General features: G+C 49.2%; 2 protein-coding genes across 11 annotated transcripts in view; both read left to right on the top strand.

Annotated features, from left to right (window-relative positions):
• Nucleotides 1-180: 180 nt before the first annotated feature.
• On the top strand, nt 181-8,314 carry TMEM42 (transmembrane protein 42). The gene is made up of 3 exons (XM_080385930.1): nt 181-660; nt 5,896-6,042; nt 6,895-8,314. Exons 1-3 carry the CDS (start codon nt 550-552, stop codon nt 7,036-7,038), a joined length of 402 nt encoding a protein of 133 aa, XP_080242056.1. The 5' UTR covers nt 181-549; the 3' UTR covers nt 7,039-8,314.
• TGM4 (transglutaminase 4) overlaps nt 7,060-18,576 on the top strand; it is a gene marked incomplete at its 3' end in the record, with an annotated part of 27,109 nt that continues 15,592 nt past the window's right edge. Inside the window, exons 1-7 of one of the 10 annotated variants that reach the window (XM_080385895.1) lie at nt 7,062-7,207; nt 9,775-9,875; nt 11,528-11,631; nt 12,238-12,296; nt 14,532-14,615; nt 15,184-15,246; nt 16,853-16,977. Of the gene's footprint in view, nt 7,208-9,774; nt 9,876-11,527; nt 11,632-12,237; nt 12,297-14,531; nt 15,247-16,852; nt 16,978-18,576 lie in introns of all 10 variants that reach the window. The other 9 variants (XM_080385890.1, XM_080385892.1, XM_080385891.1 and 6 more) reach the window with 9 other exon arrangements.

The following is an 18,576-nucleotide window of genomic DNA, read 5'->3' as shown; positions in this document are numbered from 1 at the left end:
ATCTATGGATTTTTCAAGTTGCCTAATCCTGCAGATAAGTTTCCAATTGAACTTTAATGTGAAGTATCGAAGTGAAAAACTGGCCTTGAACTGGAGAGGTGTTTTGTTTTTTCTGTAGATAAACAGTAGTAGAGACCTCAGCTCTTAGCGCGCTTGTAACGTCGCTTCAGCGGGGGAGGAGCTTGCCTCGGACCCCCGAGCTGTTGTCCCCTGCGTGCTGTTCGTCGCCGCTGCGGTGCGGGTTTACACACGCGCGCGGGGCCCCCTGCCGCCCCTGTGCCCGTTTCCGTGCGGGCGGGCGCCTGCCCCTCCCGGCCGGGCCATCGGCCTGCGCAGCCTGCGCGCCCCTCGGCCCTGCGCCCGCTGGTAAGGCTGCAGCAGGACTCGGGGCGTTCTCGGGCTCCGTCTTTCCTGTAAACATTAAAGCCTTTGTAGCCAAACGAGCATTGCCCACGGCCTTTTCCCTCGCCGTTCTCCGCCAGGCTCGGTACGGCCGCCCCCGGAGGGCGGCGCAGCGGCGGGGCGCTTCCTGGCGGCGGCGGGCCCGGCATGCGGGCGAGCGGCGGGGCGGCGGCGGTGGCCGCGGGGCTGCTGGGGGCGGCGGCGGCCGCGGCGGCGAAGCTGGCGCTGGGGCCGGGCGGGGAGGCGGCCGGAGGCCCGGTAAGGCAGGAAGGAATGGGCGCCCGCAAGCGGCTTCCCTGGGGGAGCGGGCGGCCTCCCCGGCAGGCGTTAGTCAGCCCCTGGGCCTCCCTTCCTCACGGAGCCCGCGGTGGGAGGAAACGCGCGGGTTCTTCCCGGCGCTGTTCCAGGCAGCGCCCAGCACTTCCCTTCAGCGGGACGTGCCGGGAAAGCGGGGCGCGCCGGGAGAGCCGAGCCGTGACGCGGCGGGGGACCGGCCGCCTGGCTGGGGCGGGTAGCGCCGTGGGAGTGCCAGCGGGCGGGTGAGCGGCGAGGGCGGCTCGGTACGGGAATGCGTGAAGCCAGGCCCAGTCGCAGAGGCTTCGTCTGTTTTACTTGAAAAGTGGGAGTTAGTGCACTTGAACGTCAAACACCTATTCTCAGCCCGCTGTTTTGCTGAGAACGTTGTCCTTCTCCCCCTCCCGTCCTGCCCGTTGGCTGTGAGGGGAGCCGAGAGGCAGGGCGGGGGGCCGCGGCGCTGCTGGGCCGTGCCCCCGGCGAGCTCCCTTGGGCGGCCGCGGGGGACGACCTTTATCTTGCCCGTGTTTCACAAACCTTGGTGTGCTTAAGGTTCCGTGGGACCGCTGGCCTTACAGCTCAAAAATACAGAATTGAGTTCTCACGCAGGCACGGCAGGCGTAGGGACGTGCACAAGGTTGTGTGTGAATGGGGAGATGCTGAGGCGGAAAGCATGTGCGAGTCATAAAAACTTGCCAGGGAGATTTGTTATTCATACGGCAAATGTGTATTTGGGACTCGAAACCCAAAGGACAGCCCAAAGAGGAACTAGATTTGAAAAAGTCTAGCCTTGCAACAGGAAAAAAAAAATAGACTTGTGTGATTATTAGAAATGGTTAAAAAAGCAAAAACTCAGTACCTGCCAATCCTGTTGATCCTTTTCTGTATATCAGAAAGGGTGGCAGGAAAGAGAATCAAAAAGCTTAAATCCTGATACTTCTCCTAATCTCCCCCACAAAAGGTTGTGTTCTGTGCTGACAGAAAAGCAGAACATGGAATTACTGAAAATGTTGACAGCATGTTATCTGATTATTTTTCTCCTTTAAAACGTATAGAAACGTTTCTCATTTATTGTCAGGTTTTTGGTGGTTTGGTTGTGGGTTTTTTTGAAGGTTCTATGACAAAGGGTCGTGTCATTGAGGTGGACTGTCACCAGCAGTTCAAGGGAGGTGGTCCTTCCATTTTACTCTGAACTGGTGGAGCTGCAGCCGGAGTGCTGGGTCCAGTTCTAGGCTTTCCGGTACGAAAAAGAGATGGAGCTGCTGGACAGGGTCCAGCAAAGGGACCAGAGCATCCCTCTACAAGGAGAGGCTGAAAGAGCTGGGACTATTCAGCCTGGGGAAGAGAAAGCTCAGAGGGATCTCATCAATACGTATAAATACCTGAAGGGAGGAGGCCAGGCTTTTTGCAGTGGAGCTCAGTGACAGGACCAGAGGTGATGGGCACCAGCTGAAACACCAAGGGTTCCCTCTGAACATCAGGAAACATTTTTTTCATTGTGAGGGTGACTGAGCACTGGTACAGGTTACCTAGGGAGGTGGTAGAGTCTCCATCCTTGGAGATATCAAACCCTGTCTAGATATGGTCCTGGACAACTGGCTGTAAGAGTGGCGAGGTTGAACCAGATAATCTCCAGAGGTCCCTTCCAACCTCAACCATGCTGTGATTCTGTTTCCATTTCTTTGTTCTAGACAAACTAGTTCAGTTACTTCTTTCAGGTCCATTCAAGGTAATAATTATGAACAAAAATCATTAGTTTAGCTGTAAAAAACCAGGTCATAAGTAAATGGCATAATCTTCCTAGTGGCTTAAATTGCACTGAACTGTAGACGCTAGAGTGTTTCAGAGGGCTCCCTTTGAATCCTGCATGCTGGCTGCAAAGGCTTTTCTGCAGAGGTGACAGAGGCTCAAGGAGTTTTGCGTTTGAGGAAGAGCTACAGAAATATAAAAATAAATATGAGAGCAGCCATCGCTTGTGCAGTGTGGAAAGTGGTGACAAATGTTAGAAGTGCATTGACGCTTCTAACAGGTTATGATGTAGGGTAGCAGGATACTTGATGACAGCATGAAGGTAGATTTCCTGGCCAGAAGAATGTGTTGTGATGGCCTAGCCTGAGAGTGGCCTGATGAAGAGGGGTCATTTCACGTGAACAAAAGTTGTCCTTTACTTTCCTCTCTCCCCTGCCAAACTTCATCTAAAATTACTTCTGCCACTTCAGGTGTGATTCTAGATTATCTGAAATGTACACTAAAATTAATCTCCTCTTAGAAAAGCAATCAGAACAGTAATCCTTGACTCACTAGGCTTGCTTGGCTGAGCCCATGGCAGGGGAGGAATTTATACCTCCCTCCTTCCTTGTGGAGAACACCTGGAGATGTTCTTATCTCTCTGCGTGCCATTGCAATGACCACTCTTCTGCCCACTACACAGAGGGTCTCAACCTCCCTCTGGAAAGCCTTCCTTCTGGGCAGAGCACACTGCAGCTGATTTCCCTGTCTCTGTAACAGAAGCAGATCAGAAGAAGAACCCATGGTTTCAGAGTCACTTTCGAAGATAGCATAGTTGCTGTGATGGTGGAACCAGCTTTGCTCTACCACTGATAGACTAATTCAACTCAAGCAGGACCTCTGGAGGTCTCTGGTCCAACCCCTGCTGTGCAACAGGTTGTTCATGACCTTCTCCAGTGAATTTTTGAATACCTCCAAGGTTGGAGAGCCCATGACCTCTGTTCCAGTGTTTGATCACTTTTGTTTTCCCTTGTATCAGATCAAAATATCACTTGTTCCAAAATTTATTTGCTGCTTCTTTTCATATCCCAGTGCACCTGAGAGAGGAACCTGGGCTCCATCCTCTCTACGCCCTCAGGTGGATGGTTGAAAACAGTATGTCCTGGTTTCAGTTGGGATAGAGTTAATTTTCTTCTTAGTAGCTAGTTGATAGGACAATGTTGATAGCACACTGATGGTTTTGGTTGTTGCTGGGTGATGTTTATACCAAATCAAGGACTTTTTTGTTTCTTGGCCTCTGCCAGTGAGAGAGCTGGAGGGGCACGGGAAATTGGGAAGGGACACAGCCAGGACAGGTGACCCAAGCTAGCCAAAGGGGTATTCCAGACCATATGACATCATGCTAAGTATATAAACTGGGGGAAGAAGAAGGAAGAGGGGGGACATCTGGCATTACGGTGTTTTTCTTCCCGAGTAACCGTTACGCGTGATGGAGCCCTGCTGTCCTGGGGATGGCCGAACACCTGCCTGCCCATGGGAAGCAGTGAATGAATTCCTTGCTTTGCTTTGCTTGTGTGGGCAGCTTTTGCTTTACCTATTAAATTGTTCTTATCTCAACCCTCAAGTTTTACATTCCTTTCCGATTCTCCTCCCCATCCCTCTGGGTGAGGGGGAGTGAGCAAGTGGCTGCGTGGTGCTTGGTTGCCGGCCGGGGTTAAACCACAACATAGTAACAAGATCTCTTTTTCTTAAGGCTTTTTTTTTCCCCAGCAGCGTACCTGGGTAGGCTCTTTCTGATCCAGAAATACACTGAATTTAGGTGAAACACAGAGAATTGTTTTCCCCTCTTATCTTTCACTCCCAAATCTGCCTACCCACTGGAGGTGTGTGTGGATGTACACAACTGCCCTGAGCAAGGTAAAACTCACTCCCTGGTCACACAGGCAGGGGGTGAAGCTGGGAAGCAAACCCCATCCTGCGGTGGGGCATAACACATCAGAAGGTTTCTTCCTTAGAGGACCGGTGGCAGCTGGGTATGATTGTTCCTCTTTCTCTCTCTAGGGTTTGCCAGGGCAGTGGTGGGAAAACAAAAGTGCTTCACTGGTAGGAATTATCATTTACTGTTGCCCTGATAAAGTTGGAGACTTTTGCCACAAGTGGGGCAGAATGAGGCCAAACACCTGAACCGTGCCTCTCTGGGATGGGATTAGTCTCAGAGAGCTTGCACCAGCCATCAAGCAGGGATTTGCTTTACAGCCTTTTCCTTTTAGCTTTGTAGTTGCTACATCACTTGCTTCGGAGGTCCCTGTGGCCTCCCCTAGCTTGCAGTTCTTAATTTCTTCTTCCGAGTGGGAGCAGAACACGATTGGTGACCCCCATTGATTTGGGTGGCTGGCAGGGGGCTGCAGTTACAGCCATTCCCACGGGGCAGGTGCTGCCTCTCAGCTGTGTTTGTTGGTGGCTTCATGCCTACGTTTCCGTCTGCTTTGAGATGGATCCCACCATGGCCTGAAAGGTGACAGGCTAGGAAGGCATGATCGCCATGGGCGTAGGCAAAGCCTTGCCTTCACTTGCCCTTGTGCTTCCCAAGTGTTATGCGAGAGTTGTGATCTGCCTGTGACCTCCTCCCTTGGTGTCTTCACATCAAGGACATGGTACCCAGGGCCTAGGGAGATGGCTGCAGCAGCTAAAACTATGGGTGTGGGGGGGGGACTGGGAACGGTGAAGGCTTTTTAGGTAAAACGGTGCCTTTTTTTCAGACTGAGACTGTTAAATGTCTTGTCAGGTTGTCTGAGGGGGATCTTTCTTGAGAACCTAGTTGGCCTTGAAGGCCCTTGAGTTCAGAGGGGTAGTTTTATTGCCACTAAATGCTGGAGCAGAGAGCTCTCAGTAAATCCACTCTCCAGCAGGCATGCAAAACAAGGCACGACGCCCCTCAGCGCTCTCGTTCCTCCCAGAGGACCCTGCTTTGCCCTCACTGCAGCAGTAAAGCAGGCCAGGTCAGGGGAGGTGGTGAGGACCACTGGTTTGGGACCACGCTGGTCTCAGCCCACATTCACAACAGATGGGTCCTGTACCACGCAGCACCAGCATGTACATCTTTGGTGTGTGTTTGGCAGGACTGCATTTGACACTTTCCCATGCAGGTAGTGCTGAGTGAAGGCATTTCACTGCATTGCGTGTGCACCAGGGCTTTCTGGAATTCAGCTTCTGGCGTGGCAGCTGCTGTACGTTGTCCCAGCACTTCTCAGCTTGTAGTCTGAGGCTGGACTCACGGCAGGACGTGCCAGGGTGATGCTTCATCCAGGGCTGTTTCCTTCTGCGACTTAATATATTCATCTTCATGTAATACCAGCTGTAATTCAGCTTCAAAAGCCCACACTGTTGGGTTTTTCTCCAAAGTGCCTGTGAATTAGTGAGGGCAAGTGAGTGGTCAGTGAAAATGTGCTGGGGTTTCCCTTTATCCTACAGCTGCCTGTGCTGCTTCGCATCAGCTGCGTTGGCTTGGTGTTTGCGTGCAATGCAGTGATGTGGACGGTCTTTGCAAAAGCCCTGCGACTCTCCTCCTCCTCAGCCGCTGCCTCTGTCACAACGACAGCCTCCAACTTCATCTTCTCGGTGAGTAGATCCCTTCCCCAGGTGCTGAAGCCTGGAGGAGCACAGCGATGTGAGAATGGTTGTGCTGGATGTGACTGGTCGTAGCTCATTTCCCAGTGTGACTGGCATTGCTGGCCACAGGGGGGGAGTTACAGGCAGATGTGAAATGACTGTGTCAGGCCTCAGCTGCTCTGACAGTTTATGACAGAGGCTATAGGACTTTTCTGGGTGGTGCAGGAGGAAGGATGCTGCTGCCCAGCGCAGTGCCTGGGTTTACTGAACTTTTCTAATTGCCAGTGAGAGCCAGAGCTGGGAGCTTTGCTTTGTTTTGCTTTTCCTTTGCAACACCTGACCTATGACAAGCCAAAGCCACCCTAGCTGGGTGTGAAGATGCACCGCCTTTAGTCACAGCAAGAGCATTTGTGACCTGCAGGTTTTTTCTACTCACTTTTCACTCTCAGCAACTGTCCACCTTGATTCCGTGCTGCAACTTGCAGTCATGGTGGTGTCTAAAACTCAAGTTAGTGAGGCCCTTTTTTTATTGACTGGAGTTGCCCAGTCACCTAGAGATTTGGCTCCCAAGAGGTGCTGGAAAGCTAGCAAAGCACACACCTCTGTGTGCTTTAGCATCTCTATGCTAAAATCCTGCTTTGGGACTGTGATATGGCTGTGTTTCCAGGCTGTATAGTAGAATAGGTCATCTCTGGCATCACCTGCAGCAGCCATTTCTGTTGGTAGTCCCAGCAGGCGTTTGCTCCAGCAGGTTTTGTCTAGGGCTGGCTCTCCCAGTAGAATTCCTCACAGCTCTGGCAGCGGCAGGAGGTTTTGGGGCAGCTCAGCCCAGTAAAGCTTTGTCTCTGTCTTTCCCTTTAGGCCATCCTGGGCAAGCTTCTCTTTGGAGAGACGTGGACGCCTCTGTGGTGGATAGGCCTCGCCATGATGCTCTGTGGCCTTGTGCTGCTGCATACAGCTGTGCCCCAGCCGGCGCATCTCCCAGCGGAGAAGAAGGAGGCGTGATGGCTGCTGAGGGGACACAGCACCACACTGCCCCTTGCCCCTCACCAGCCTGCCCCATGACAGTGTCCCCAGTCCCCAGCTGACCTCAGACCGGCTTAACCCTTGCTCACCTGCTGATCTGCTGATCTGCTGACGTGCAACATCACACTGGTTACATCTTTCAGAGCAGGTCAGTGTGTGGCAGTGGCAGCCTTGGAGGAAGCTGGTCTGCTCTGAGTCAGTATTATAGAAATTGGGGCCAGAAGTTTATCAGCCACGCCTCCTCATCACACCCTGCAGCTGCAGTTTTCCCAGTTTGGTGAAAGCTGAAAGTAAACATGGTGGTTGTGGAAGGTGCCTGTGTATCAAGTACTTTTCCGTAAGAGGACCTGTCCCAAAATAGAAAATCAGTTGGGAGTAGACGCTGAAGGCAGCTGATACTTCCGCTGTGCTGTTCTGGACTTCCCTCTCGGCCTCTTGAAATGACCCCATGCCTGCTGCTGCCAGTAAGGCTGTGGAGCCTTTCATTAACTCTTCCAGCTTCCCCTGTCAGTCACCTACACCTTGCAACTTGCCATTTGTCTAGCTTCTGATTTCCACTTGCCTATTCCTGACGTTACTCACTGTAACGTTCTTGCTCTTTCCTTTAAACTCTTAACCAGGATGGGGTTTTGGTCACCATTCCTGCTGTAATTTTGGCACAGCACAACAGGCTGCATGAAAACAGTCAGCTGCTTTCACTAGGAGCATCCATGTTCAACACATCCTGCCTCCCCACTTATGTTCGCAGTTGCTTTAACATTTGGTAGAATGGACTTTCTCAAGCAGCGTGGTTTTTTTTATACCTCTGGATGATGCCGATTCCCATTTGTGTGATGTAATCAGCCAGATCACTGGTACCCACACGTACCCTAAATTTTGGGTCAGCGATTACTCTGTGTTCAGGTGTTGACACGGTGCATGTGTCAAGAGATCATAATTTCTAAGTTATCAACTTCTTTCCCCAGGCCACACGTCTGTTTTTACTTGGAAATTTTTTAGATGCAGTCCTAATTGAGAAATGTAATTATGTCTATAAATGTATGCATCATGCTGGTAATAATCACTTGTTTGCTCTGGGCTTGCCACGTTGCTTCTGTCTTCTCGAAACCACAGAAAGTGAGTCACAGTTGTGGCATGTGCAGCAAACCTAAGAACACGTTTCTGTGAGCCTCTATCAGAACCTCTCAGGTTTATCGTGACTGGCAGATCTGTGTCATGTCCAGCAGGAGCATTAAAATAGGCTAGTGGGTGAAAATGCCACTGGATTTGGGTTTGTGCCTTTTCCTCCTTTGTATCAGAAAGACAAAAAATCAGTGTCCCCAGTAGAGGCCAGAGGCTGTTTACTCCAAGTCCCCTGCTTTGGGAGAGACCGTTCTAGCTCATCACATCTGGCAGCTGTGTCCCTGTCCCAGGAAGGGCAAAGCCTTTGCCTCTCAACTAGGTGTGCTCGTAAGTCTTCCCCCCCCAAAGAGAGGAGCTGCATATGTGGCGGGGGAGAAGGCAGAGTGCTCTGAGTGTCTTTCCTCCTTACCAGCATGGGTCTTTGCACCTGGGGAGCTATTCAGGTAGCAGCAGTAACAGCAAGAGTTGGACGCATCTGGCTGCCTGGTAAGCTGGGACGCGATACGATGACCCAGCATCCCTCATATGTCTGCAGAGAAGACAACCGGGAGTTATGCAGTTCTAAGTACATCTAGTCTCCTTAGATCTTCGTATATGATGGAGAAATTAATGAAGGCTGCAAGCCTGATTTATTTGCCCTCAGCCAGCTGTAAGCTGTGGCTGCCTTCATGCGAACGGCAGGAGAAGGACAGGACTCTCCTCTCTGGTTAATCTGGCTGTTGCCCCTCCTCCTAACAAACCTTTTGGAAAATTCTTTACTATGGACTATCTCAGAACTGACATGTCTTTATTACAGTCAGTGGAGGTTAAGGGTCTAGGAAGTGTTTGCACAGGTGCAGAAAGTGAGAGCAGCATTCTACTTGGTGATGCTCACTCTTAAGGCAGAGGAACGGAAACTAGGGCTGTAAATTCACTGTTGTAAATACTTGAAGGTGGGAATGGAAACGAGTTTCCCACCAGTTCCTGTGGGAGGAAAAGATCACCAAGCAGGGCACATTCTTTGGCAGAATTCCTCTTCCCTATGTGCCCGGGGTTTGGCCCACGTGTGCCAGTGTTGCTTGTCAGCATGGGGCCAGGGCTGCAAGAAGGGCTGCAATTGCCATATAGCAAAGCGGTGCACTTCTGGTATATAGTTCACGTGTGGTCATCCAAAATGCAGCTGGAGGTCATCTCAGAAAGGAGTGCTAGCGACTCTTAAATTAAAGCACTGTCCAAAATTCAGTGGCTAAAATTTAATATCTACAGATGTTTTAGACCACACACACACACAGAAGCGGTGTGAGACTAATGAGTGAGCTGTGTTTGAAGAGTGACCAGTTCAAATGTGGTAGACCTTGTAAGGTGGCTGAAGTTCATGCTTGTTATACCAGGGCAGAAGGTGGGTTATCATTACGCAGGAACTTGCGTGGAGTTTCTGCACACCTGAGCCAGTGTATTCTTAGACATGAGTCTCAGGCACAAATTTCCCCTCAAAATTCCATCAAAATATGCTTTTGTTTGCATATCTCCTAGGCGTTGATTGTAATGACTCTTTCCTGCACCTTCCTCTCATTCTGAAACACAACCCTAATCTCTCCACATCTTGTTCATCAGATTTTCCTCAACCAGGGCTATACCATGTCACACTTTAAACAGTAGAAGAAGCAGGTACATGGTTAACAGCAAGGCTCACAATGTTGCTTATGAAGATTGAAGTAAGTATTCTTGAATTAATGTGGGAAACGATTGAAAAATCTGTTGTATAAACAAAGTCCAAGAGTGTTATATTCTAAGATAAATAATACCTTGTTTACAGGGAACAAAGCCAAATGAAATTATAGTTGCAGTTGAACCTTAAAGCATGGTTTGACTGATTAGATAAGGAACTGTACATAATATCTGAGAAATTTCATGTTGTTATTGAGAAGGAGCCACTGAAACTTGAAAGGGTTGTACAACGTCATGGTCACAGCATATATCAAAATAACTTGGAGGTATGGTATGTTTGCCTGGGTGATTAGTAGAAATACATGGGATAAACAAGATCAGTAGATTGTTCTGCTGGGTCTGGCAAACTTAAACTTTTCAAGGAATTTGATTCAGTGCCCTGTGTTAACCCTTCAGAGACCTTAAATACTGATCCCGTTTCAAGGATGTCATGCACACACTTAATTCTACTAAAATATTGCAAGCAGTGGGGTGTTCTCAGAGAAGGGAGTCATGGTGACTCAGCGCACCAGAAGAGTGGTGCCATGGCTCTGACCTTGTCTGTCACAGAAAACCCATGAAGTTATGAATAAACAGGTGCTAATCCTGGTGCCATGTGCTCTGCTCCCGCTCACTGCCTGCAGAAGAGCAGCAGCAAGCCTTCCTTTTGGGGGCCCGAGAGCTGTAGAGGGGAGTTACGCAGGGTGGGCACTTGTCCGCAGCAAACATCATGGTGCCTGCAGCTTGCTTGGTCTTGCAGAAAAATTGAGTGATCTCAAGTCAGTGGTAAAAGCTTTCTCAGGAGAGCCAGGATTTTGCCTCTAAAAATCAAGTGGATGTGGTGTTGCGCTGTCTCAGTTTTTAAAGGAAAGGATTGCAAGAAGACAGCATTTCTGAAAACGTGGTCCTGAGGAAGAAACACAATGCCTTCTAGCTTCAGGCAGAAGGTGGCTGGTTGGGCGAGGTGTGTTTCAGTGCCCTTTCTAAGGCAAGTCTGTTTCTAGATACTTAAATACCAGGGAAAAAAAATTTAAAAAAAAGGTCAGTGATTTGCCTGTAAAATCTGAAATGTGGTCCTGAGCCATGGGAAGCATGGACAGGGAGGTCCCCAGGGTCAGTCCCTGTGGTACCCTCAGAGCCCTGATGTAGTCAGTGGCTGTACCTGGGGTGTCATTTCCAGTGCTGGACACCTTGTTTCCAAGAGAGCTGTTGGGAAACTGGTCTGACACGAGCATACCAAGATGGCAAGGCCCTAACACGGAGGGGCTGAAGGATGTGGGCTTGTTGGAGATAGGGAGGCTCAGGGAGACCTGACGGCAGCCGACATGTGCTTGGAGAGGAGTCATAGGGGCAACGGAGCCAAGCTCTGCTCCGTAGAAATGGCCAGAACAAGAACAGTCAACAGACACAGGTCTTGCCTTGGGAGTTTCAAGCTGGGCATCAGTCAAAGGAAGGTCACCAGGAAGTTAGTTGCCCAGAGAAGTAGCAGACTCTCCACCCAGGGAAGTTTTTGAGGGTCAGCTAGACAAGACCTCAGGTGACCCAATGTAATGTTGGTGACCATCAGATCTGGGCAGGAGGTTGGACTTCTGTGACCTGTGGAAGGATTTAATGGGCAACACCATCTATAACTGAAATTGGTTTGCCCTTTTGCTTGCAGGCTCGGCGGTGCCCATTAAATGCTGCTGTGCCACGGAAAGATTCCTCCTCGAGGCACCACACAGACCTAGGCCTCCAGGGGCTTGTTGGCTAACCACAGAAACCGTAAGAGACACTTGTGTATGTATTCATAGCCTGGAACCAAATGCACTGTTACCAAAGGAGAAGCACCCCGCTGTACTCAGCTGCTGCTCATGAAATGCTTTCTGCACTCGCACCTTTGCTGGTTGAGGAGACTGCCTGCTGAGTGCGAAGCTGCCGGTGGCTCTGGGGCAGGGTAATGGTGGCCAGCTGCAGCACCCCAGCACGGGGTGACCCAAGCCCTGGGAAGCCTGGACCTTGCAGTGCTCCATCCCGTAGCTGCGTGCAGCACTGCAGTAACCCGTGTCCAGCAGCAGCACGTGACGCACGCAGGACACTGTTTGCCCTGCGGAGCAACCAACCAGACACTCTGTTCAAGGAAACCTTCTGGTTTCTGACTGTTTAATAACCCTCTTAGTTGTTTGAGTTCTTCCTCCACATTTAAGGAAAAGTTGCTGTTAGTGGCTGTACTAATTGCCAAGGCTTCGTAAGCAACTCCCCCGGCTACTACAGCCCTTGGAGTCCAGAGGAATTGCTGGTGCTGGTTTAATGCTTGGGGAGCTCCTGGGTCGGGCTTCCGACACATTTTGCTGGAGGGAGATGATGCACACCCTGCTCAACCCTGCACAGGTCTTGCACGGCACAGAGGCTCCGCGGCACCCCCCGGGGATAAAGCCACAACAACGGAAGTAAGTGGAAGGGTTGGAAAGAGTGGTAGCAAGTGAGGCATGGCAGGTGGTACCACCACTTTTTCAGAGATTCATGTACATTTTGAATTCGTTGCTCAGTCTGGCTTTGTTCAGAGGTCACTAGGACCTGTGGTTTCATCCCACCTGTGGGAGCTGGGGCTGGCCTCAGCCATGTGGGCAGCTCCCCTCCTCCCCTGGCGAAGCAGAACCTCTCTGGTTTTGCAGAGACAGATGAGAGTCAAACAACTGCTTGGCACCGTGACCTGCTCTCAGTGTGTCTGCACGGTCTAAACATCAACTGGGACTTCAAACCTAATTGCTTTCAGTGAGTTAAGGCCACACGTAGGGAGAAATGAGAAGTGCCCCAGGGAAGGATGAGGCATTACAAATGCTGCATCTGCTGCCAAGTGACTGTTTCCTCATTCGGAGAAGTATTCTGAATAACTCGTTCATGTCAGGACATTGCAGGGTTAGGCAACTCACAGGGGTATGGCCCTGCCTGGAACCAGTGCCGCATGAAAAGGCTTCCTAAGGAACCCTGGTTGGCATGGACCTGCTCCAGCTGCCCGGGTGAGAGCATCTTGTGCTGCTGTGAAGGGCAATGGCCTGGATGCTGCAAAGAGGGGTTGAGTATGCTGGTCTGGTTGCTTTTCAGGACAAATAGGCACAGATCCCTGCCCTCAGTCAGTCCCACAGTACCAGGGAGACCACCACACACGACATCCAGACATCCAGGGGTGGGCCCAAAGACTTTGCACTCAGCATGTTTTAGATCTACTCCCATTCAGCGCAGGAGCTGGTTCCCCAGGAACCTGCAAATCCTCCTTGTCTAGGAAGGTTCTCCCTTCCCACCATGTAGCAATTTCAGTCGCGCTGCTGGCTGGCAGGAATGCAGCATGGCATAACCAGACCTATAGTCTGTAGACTGTACATTTGTATGTATATAGACACCCACACAGACAGATGGGAGAAACTGTTACACCACCCCTGCAGAAAAGAAATGTTATTTGAAGACACTGGTGTGCAAATTTATTTTTTCACTTGGACGTGTGCAAACAAACACATATCCTGTAGGTAGGAAAGTATTCTGTCATTATTTTCCTTGTTCTCTGAAGCTGGTTTTAATATATGGATAGACTATTTCATCCCTGATTCAATATTTGTGCTATTGATTTCCTTGCTCATGCCATTTATTTTTTGCAGTCCTCTTTTGCTTTATTTTTCCTCGTACCTTTTCATACTGTTTGCTTTAGGTGTAGTCTGTGGAGATATGTCCACACTGCAATCAGCCAGTGTGGTCACACATGCACACTCGAAGCTAGTTCCTGGGTCAATGGCAGTAGGGTGAGTACAGCCTGGAGTAACTGCACCCACCCTGTTGCACCCTTTCCAAGCACACACCGTGGGCTGCAGGACCACGCTTCAGAGGGTGGAGGGGTCCTTCTCCCCATCTCGAGTCTCTTGATGGGGTGGGACAAAGGTGCGAGGAGCAAGTTAGCAAGCTAGGGCTGTTCAGTGTAGGAAAGAGGCGGTGGTGGTTTGTAACAGGGGCTGAGAAGACCACGAGTTGCGTGGAGAAATTAAGCTGGGGTAGCCGTTGACTGTCTCTCCTCCACAACAAGGACGGGGCACAAGGGAAGCTAGCAAGCAGTAGCTTCAAAGCCAGAGGATCTTCCTCATCCTACAGTGTGTCATTCAGCAGAGCTGAATGCTCTGCTGCCTGCAGGACACAGCAGAGGCTGGTGGATTCCTTGGGTTCAAAAAGGTGGTAATTTAAAGGAAAAAAATAATAATAAAAAAAAGAAGCTTCTGTGAGGAAGAAGTGGCAGGATGGAGATACTCTATTATTTGTTGCACAAAATTCTGAAGTAGTGTTTTGCTGAGAAGCAGAAGTACCTTGTCTTGAGTCATTTTAGTTCAACATAAAAATCATCTCGGCACTGGAGCTTGCTAATTTCAGCATTTCTGGTGCAACAGTTGAACCAGAGTTGAGGGTCAAGCAGTCATAGCACTGAAATCCCAAGCTCAGCTTCCACACGTGTTGATTCCTATATCTGGACTGATTTTGTCTCTTGCATCTCAGCCAGGGAAGCGTAACAGGATCTTGAAAAATACCCAGAAAAGGTATTTTAATGTTGCAGCATTTTGGCTTGTTAAAGCAGCTCTGTATTTTTTCCAAGATGGCCTGGCCTAAACCCTCAATTTCCTATGATGACCACAGGACTTCTCTTTCAGATTTAACACCAGCCAGCAAGTGCCATGCAGCCACTCGCTCACACATGCAGCCTGGTGCAGGATGGGGAGGAGAATCAGAAAAAGGTAAAAGCCAGAAAAAAGTAAACCCCGTAGGTTCAAATAAGAATAGTTTAATAATTGAAATAAAATTTAAAAAAAATTAATAACAACAATAATAATAATGAAGAGGAGAGGGAAAGAGAGGGGGAAAAAATCAAGTGATGCACAAAAACAATTGCCCACCACCGGCTGCCCAATGCCCAGAAGTGATCAGCAGCCCCCAGCCAGCACACACACGCACCAGTTTATATACTGAGTGTGACGTTCTATGGTATGGAATATCCCTTTGGCTAGTTCGGGTCAGCTGTCCTGGCCACGCTCCCTCCCGGCGCTGGCAGGGCTTGGGAAACTGAGAAGTCCTTGACTTAGGGACACTGCTCAGCCACAACGGCATCATCCGTGTGTTACCAGTGTTACTCTCATGCTAAATGTACAACGCAGATACTAAGAAGCAAATCAATTCTACCCCAGCCGAAACCAGGACACAGGGCAGCGAGAGTGCTACACGAGAACTTTTTGCTTGAGTAGCTATAAGCCTGCGTTTGGCGTATGTGCAGTTTTGGCCTCTGTTTTCTCTCTCTGCTTTTTTCAGGAGCAGACCCCTGGGTGGTGCTGGGTTGGGCACAGAGTGATGTGGTTTTCATTTCTTCTGGAGGTAAATGCCCAAAGCTGGTCACCTACATCCTTAACTTAGGTCCAAAAACCCTCTTTCAAGGTTCAGTGAGAAGGAAACAATGAACTACCGTAGACATTTTATAACATCAATCACATCTCTGGTATTTGACTCTGGGAAACTCATTACCAGGTAGCTGGGGTCAGATGACTTGGAATCAGTTAAAATCTGGGCTTGGCCATTTTGCATCAACCCCTGATGTCCAATTGCCTGTCACAGGTTGGTTCATGTAAGACCAGGAGAGAAGCTGCCTCCTGGGAACATGGGATGCCCTCAGGGCATGGCTGACAGGCCACTGTCATGGCCCATGGTTGGTGCAGTGAGTGAGAAGTGATCAGATCAACACTCCTTTCAGAGTAAGAGCAGCACTGGCGTGTCAGGGTCATTACGTGGACGAGATGTGTCTCACTACTAGGAAATTCCTAATGACTGGGATATAAGCTTAATGAAGTGATGGGCGGGGAGACACCAACATAGCACGCCAAATAAGGTCCGGCTCAAAAGACACGGACCGAATCCTTGGCTGATCTGTCTGCAGTTGTTTTTCTTTTTATTCCCCCAAGACTTCTCATCACTTTTCATTTCCTACGCTGTGATTCACAAAGGACTCAACTTGTACTAGATGGTACATGCAGGAGCAGTCCTGCTGTGGTCAGTGGAAGGGACCTCCTTGCCGTGGTGCCCCTCAGGACCCAGACACGGGCTGTATGTAGCGTGTACCTTGGCGGATGCACCGCTCACCCCCATACCTTGGAGCAACTCCTCAGGGTGGCCGGGAGGATGAGTTCGTCTTTCCGGAGTGCCAAAAAGGAAACCTTTAGTGCTTTTGATCTGTGTTTTGAGTGTTACTCTGATTGAACATAGAACAAACAGAAGCAACTTGAAGCCTTAGATGGTTATAAAAAATGTAGATCCATACGCTGCTATTATAAAAGGCAACTTCTCCATAACTAGGCATGGTGTGGCAAGTAAATGATGTAAAACTAAGGACTGGGTTGCACTTCATGTCTTTCCTACTTGGTATTGGTATCTGTGGTCGTGGTTTAGATGTCTAGACTTGTTTTTTCATTTTTGATACACAAAATAAAACCTGAACAAAGGGCAAGCTTGTAAACAGGAGCAGCCACTGGAGAAAGATGATGGTATTTATTTGCATTTTATTACCTGCTTATGACAGTTAGTAAGGTGACTTTCCTTATAGCAGATACATGCAGATATGGCTGATAGCCTCTGGTATCTGGTTTTGCAAGCTGGGAAGTGAGTTGCTGAAGTTACTGGTAAGAGACTGGAAATGGCCTGTGAAAAATATATCATAGAATTAGAGAACCACAGAACGGTTTGGGTTGGAAGGGACCTTAAAGATCATCTAGTTCCAGCTCCCCTGCCATGGGCAGGGACACCTTCCACTAGCCCAGGTTGCTCAAAGCCCCATCCAGCCTGGCCTTGAACACTGCCAGGGATGGGCCATCCACAATGTTTTTCCTGTTTCTGTTAATTAGAAGAGTATACTTTTATGAGATAGATTGAAGTGATTAACTGTTGTGACTGTTTGGGGAAAAAAAATCAAAAGGGCTGGTATTTTTCATAGCTTCACCAAGGAGGAGGAAAAGAAGTCATGCTGCTGAATCACAGCCAGCCACTCTGGCCAGCAAAGACAAAGAGAGATTTGCTTGTAGGAAGGACGGAAATCACCTGCTGACAACATGAAACAAGGTAAAACTATGCCTTTGAAAAATGTTCCTGCAGTTGAAGTTGAAATCTCTTTTCTCAGACCTTACGAAGAGCAGTCTCGGGCAGTATTACAAATACAAAGGTTCGATGTCCTCTCCTGGCAGGAAAAACTTGTATGAGCCAGGGGAGAAAGTTAATGTAAGAGTGTTGTATCACATGCCAAGTTTAGTGTCGTTGAATCGAGGTACTACCAGTGCATAGAAAAAAATCATGGGAGCAGGGAAAACGAGTAGATGCACAAAGTGAAAGAACTGAAAGCTAGATGCTGTAATAAACAAAAAATTCCTGTAACAGTCAAAAGGTCAACCACCTTCCAAGGTGGAGAAGGTTCATGGCAGAGCAGAACCCACACCCATTCAACTTCTACAATCTTTCCTTGAATTCTGATGTTCAAAGTGAGGGTCAGAACGTGCATGCAGTTGAAATCACCCTTTTGCGAAACCCTATAGGACTGGAAATGTGAGTGTTCCTGGTGACTACATGCCCTGCTTCCACCACTGACCATCTGGCATGCACCTAACAAAATTTTTTCAGGAACGAAGTGTTACTGACATCAACCCGTTCCTGTTTGTGAAAATCTGTAAATTTTTCTGTAGAACTGAGACACATTGCTGTGTCAACACAATTTAATCTGCCTCCAACCAAGCATGGAATGATACATATGCTGATAACAGGTTGGGACTGGATTAGAAGTCTACTGTCAGTGATTTCAGATGAAGTGGATTGCTCTCTTCCTGCAATTAAGTGGAAACCAGTAAAATACATCATAAACATTCAGATTATATCTGTTATTGGTTATGTTGTTGTACTGACATTCCACATATACTTTACTTCATGCCATGCTGTTTCTAAAGAAAAACGTCTTTCACCCTTTGGGAGGAAAGACATGCAGTGTAAAAGCAATGCTGAAAGGTAAATTGGGGTTACAGTGGGGTTTTTTCAGTAGTAAAATAGGTAATTGCCAGCACGTTGTCTGATGCTGAATGGTGAGTGATGCTCTGTCTAAGAACGCTGGCGGTTTGGATGTTCCTACAGATGTCCCACAAGATTGTAGATGTGTACTGAACCCTCGGTGCCCTGTGATGCACTAGTGATGCTCTCAACTAAGGACACCCAACGTACACCTGCTAGCGAGTAGTGACATGCTCAAAGGGAGGGATCTGCCAACTCAGCACCTAGCTTATGCTGACATTTCAGCACCAAATGAAACAGTCCTCCTGAAGTAAATACCTAGCTACCTGAGCTGATGGAGAAAAGTCAGTGCCTTGTTTAGGGAGATCCTACGTTTAGGTGTGCCTGCCTTGCAAACTGAATCCTGCCTTGCTGGACCCTGGGCTGCTGCCACAAAGGGAGGCATTGAGGCCTGAGGCTGCTCCCATGGCTGAGCTGCCACTTCACTTCTGGGTATGGGGGAACATGTTTGTATCTCTTTCTGGCCACTGTGCCCATGTCGCTGTTGGCCTGTGTGTGACCAGCTTTCCCCTCCATGGAATAGACTCATCTCTCCATCTTTGGTCACCCTGAGGACCAGCATGGGGAGGCACATGGGGTCCAGACACCTCCTGGGCAGACGCCTTTGGT

The sequence above is a fragment of the Falco punctatus genome (assembly GCF_963210335.1).
Source record: "Falco punctatus genome assembly, chromosome: 4".
NCBI classification, from domain to species: Eukaryota; Metazoa; Chordata; class Aves; order Falconiformes; family Falconidae; genus Falco; species Falco punctatus.
Note: the sequence above shows the minus strand (reverse complement) of the source record. Positions and strands in the feature narration are given on the sequence as shown.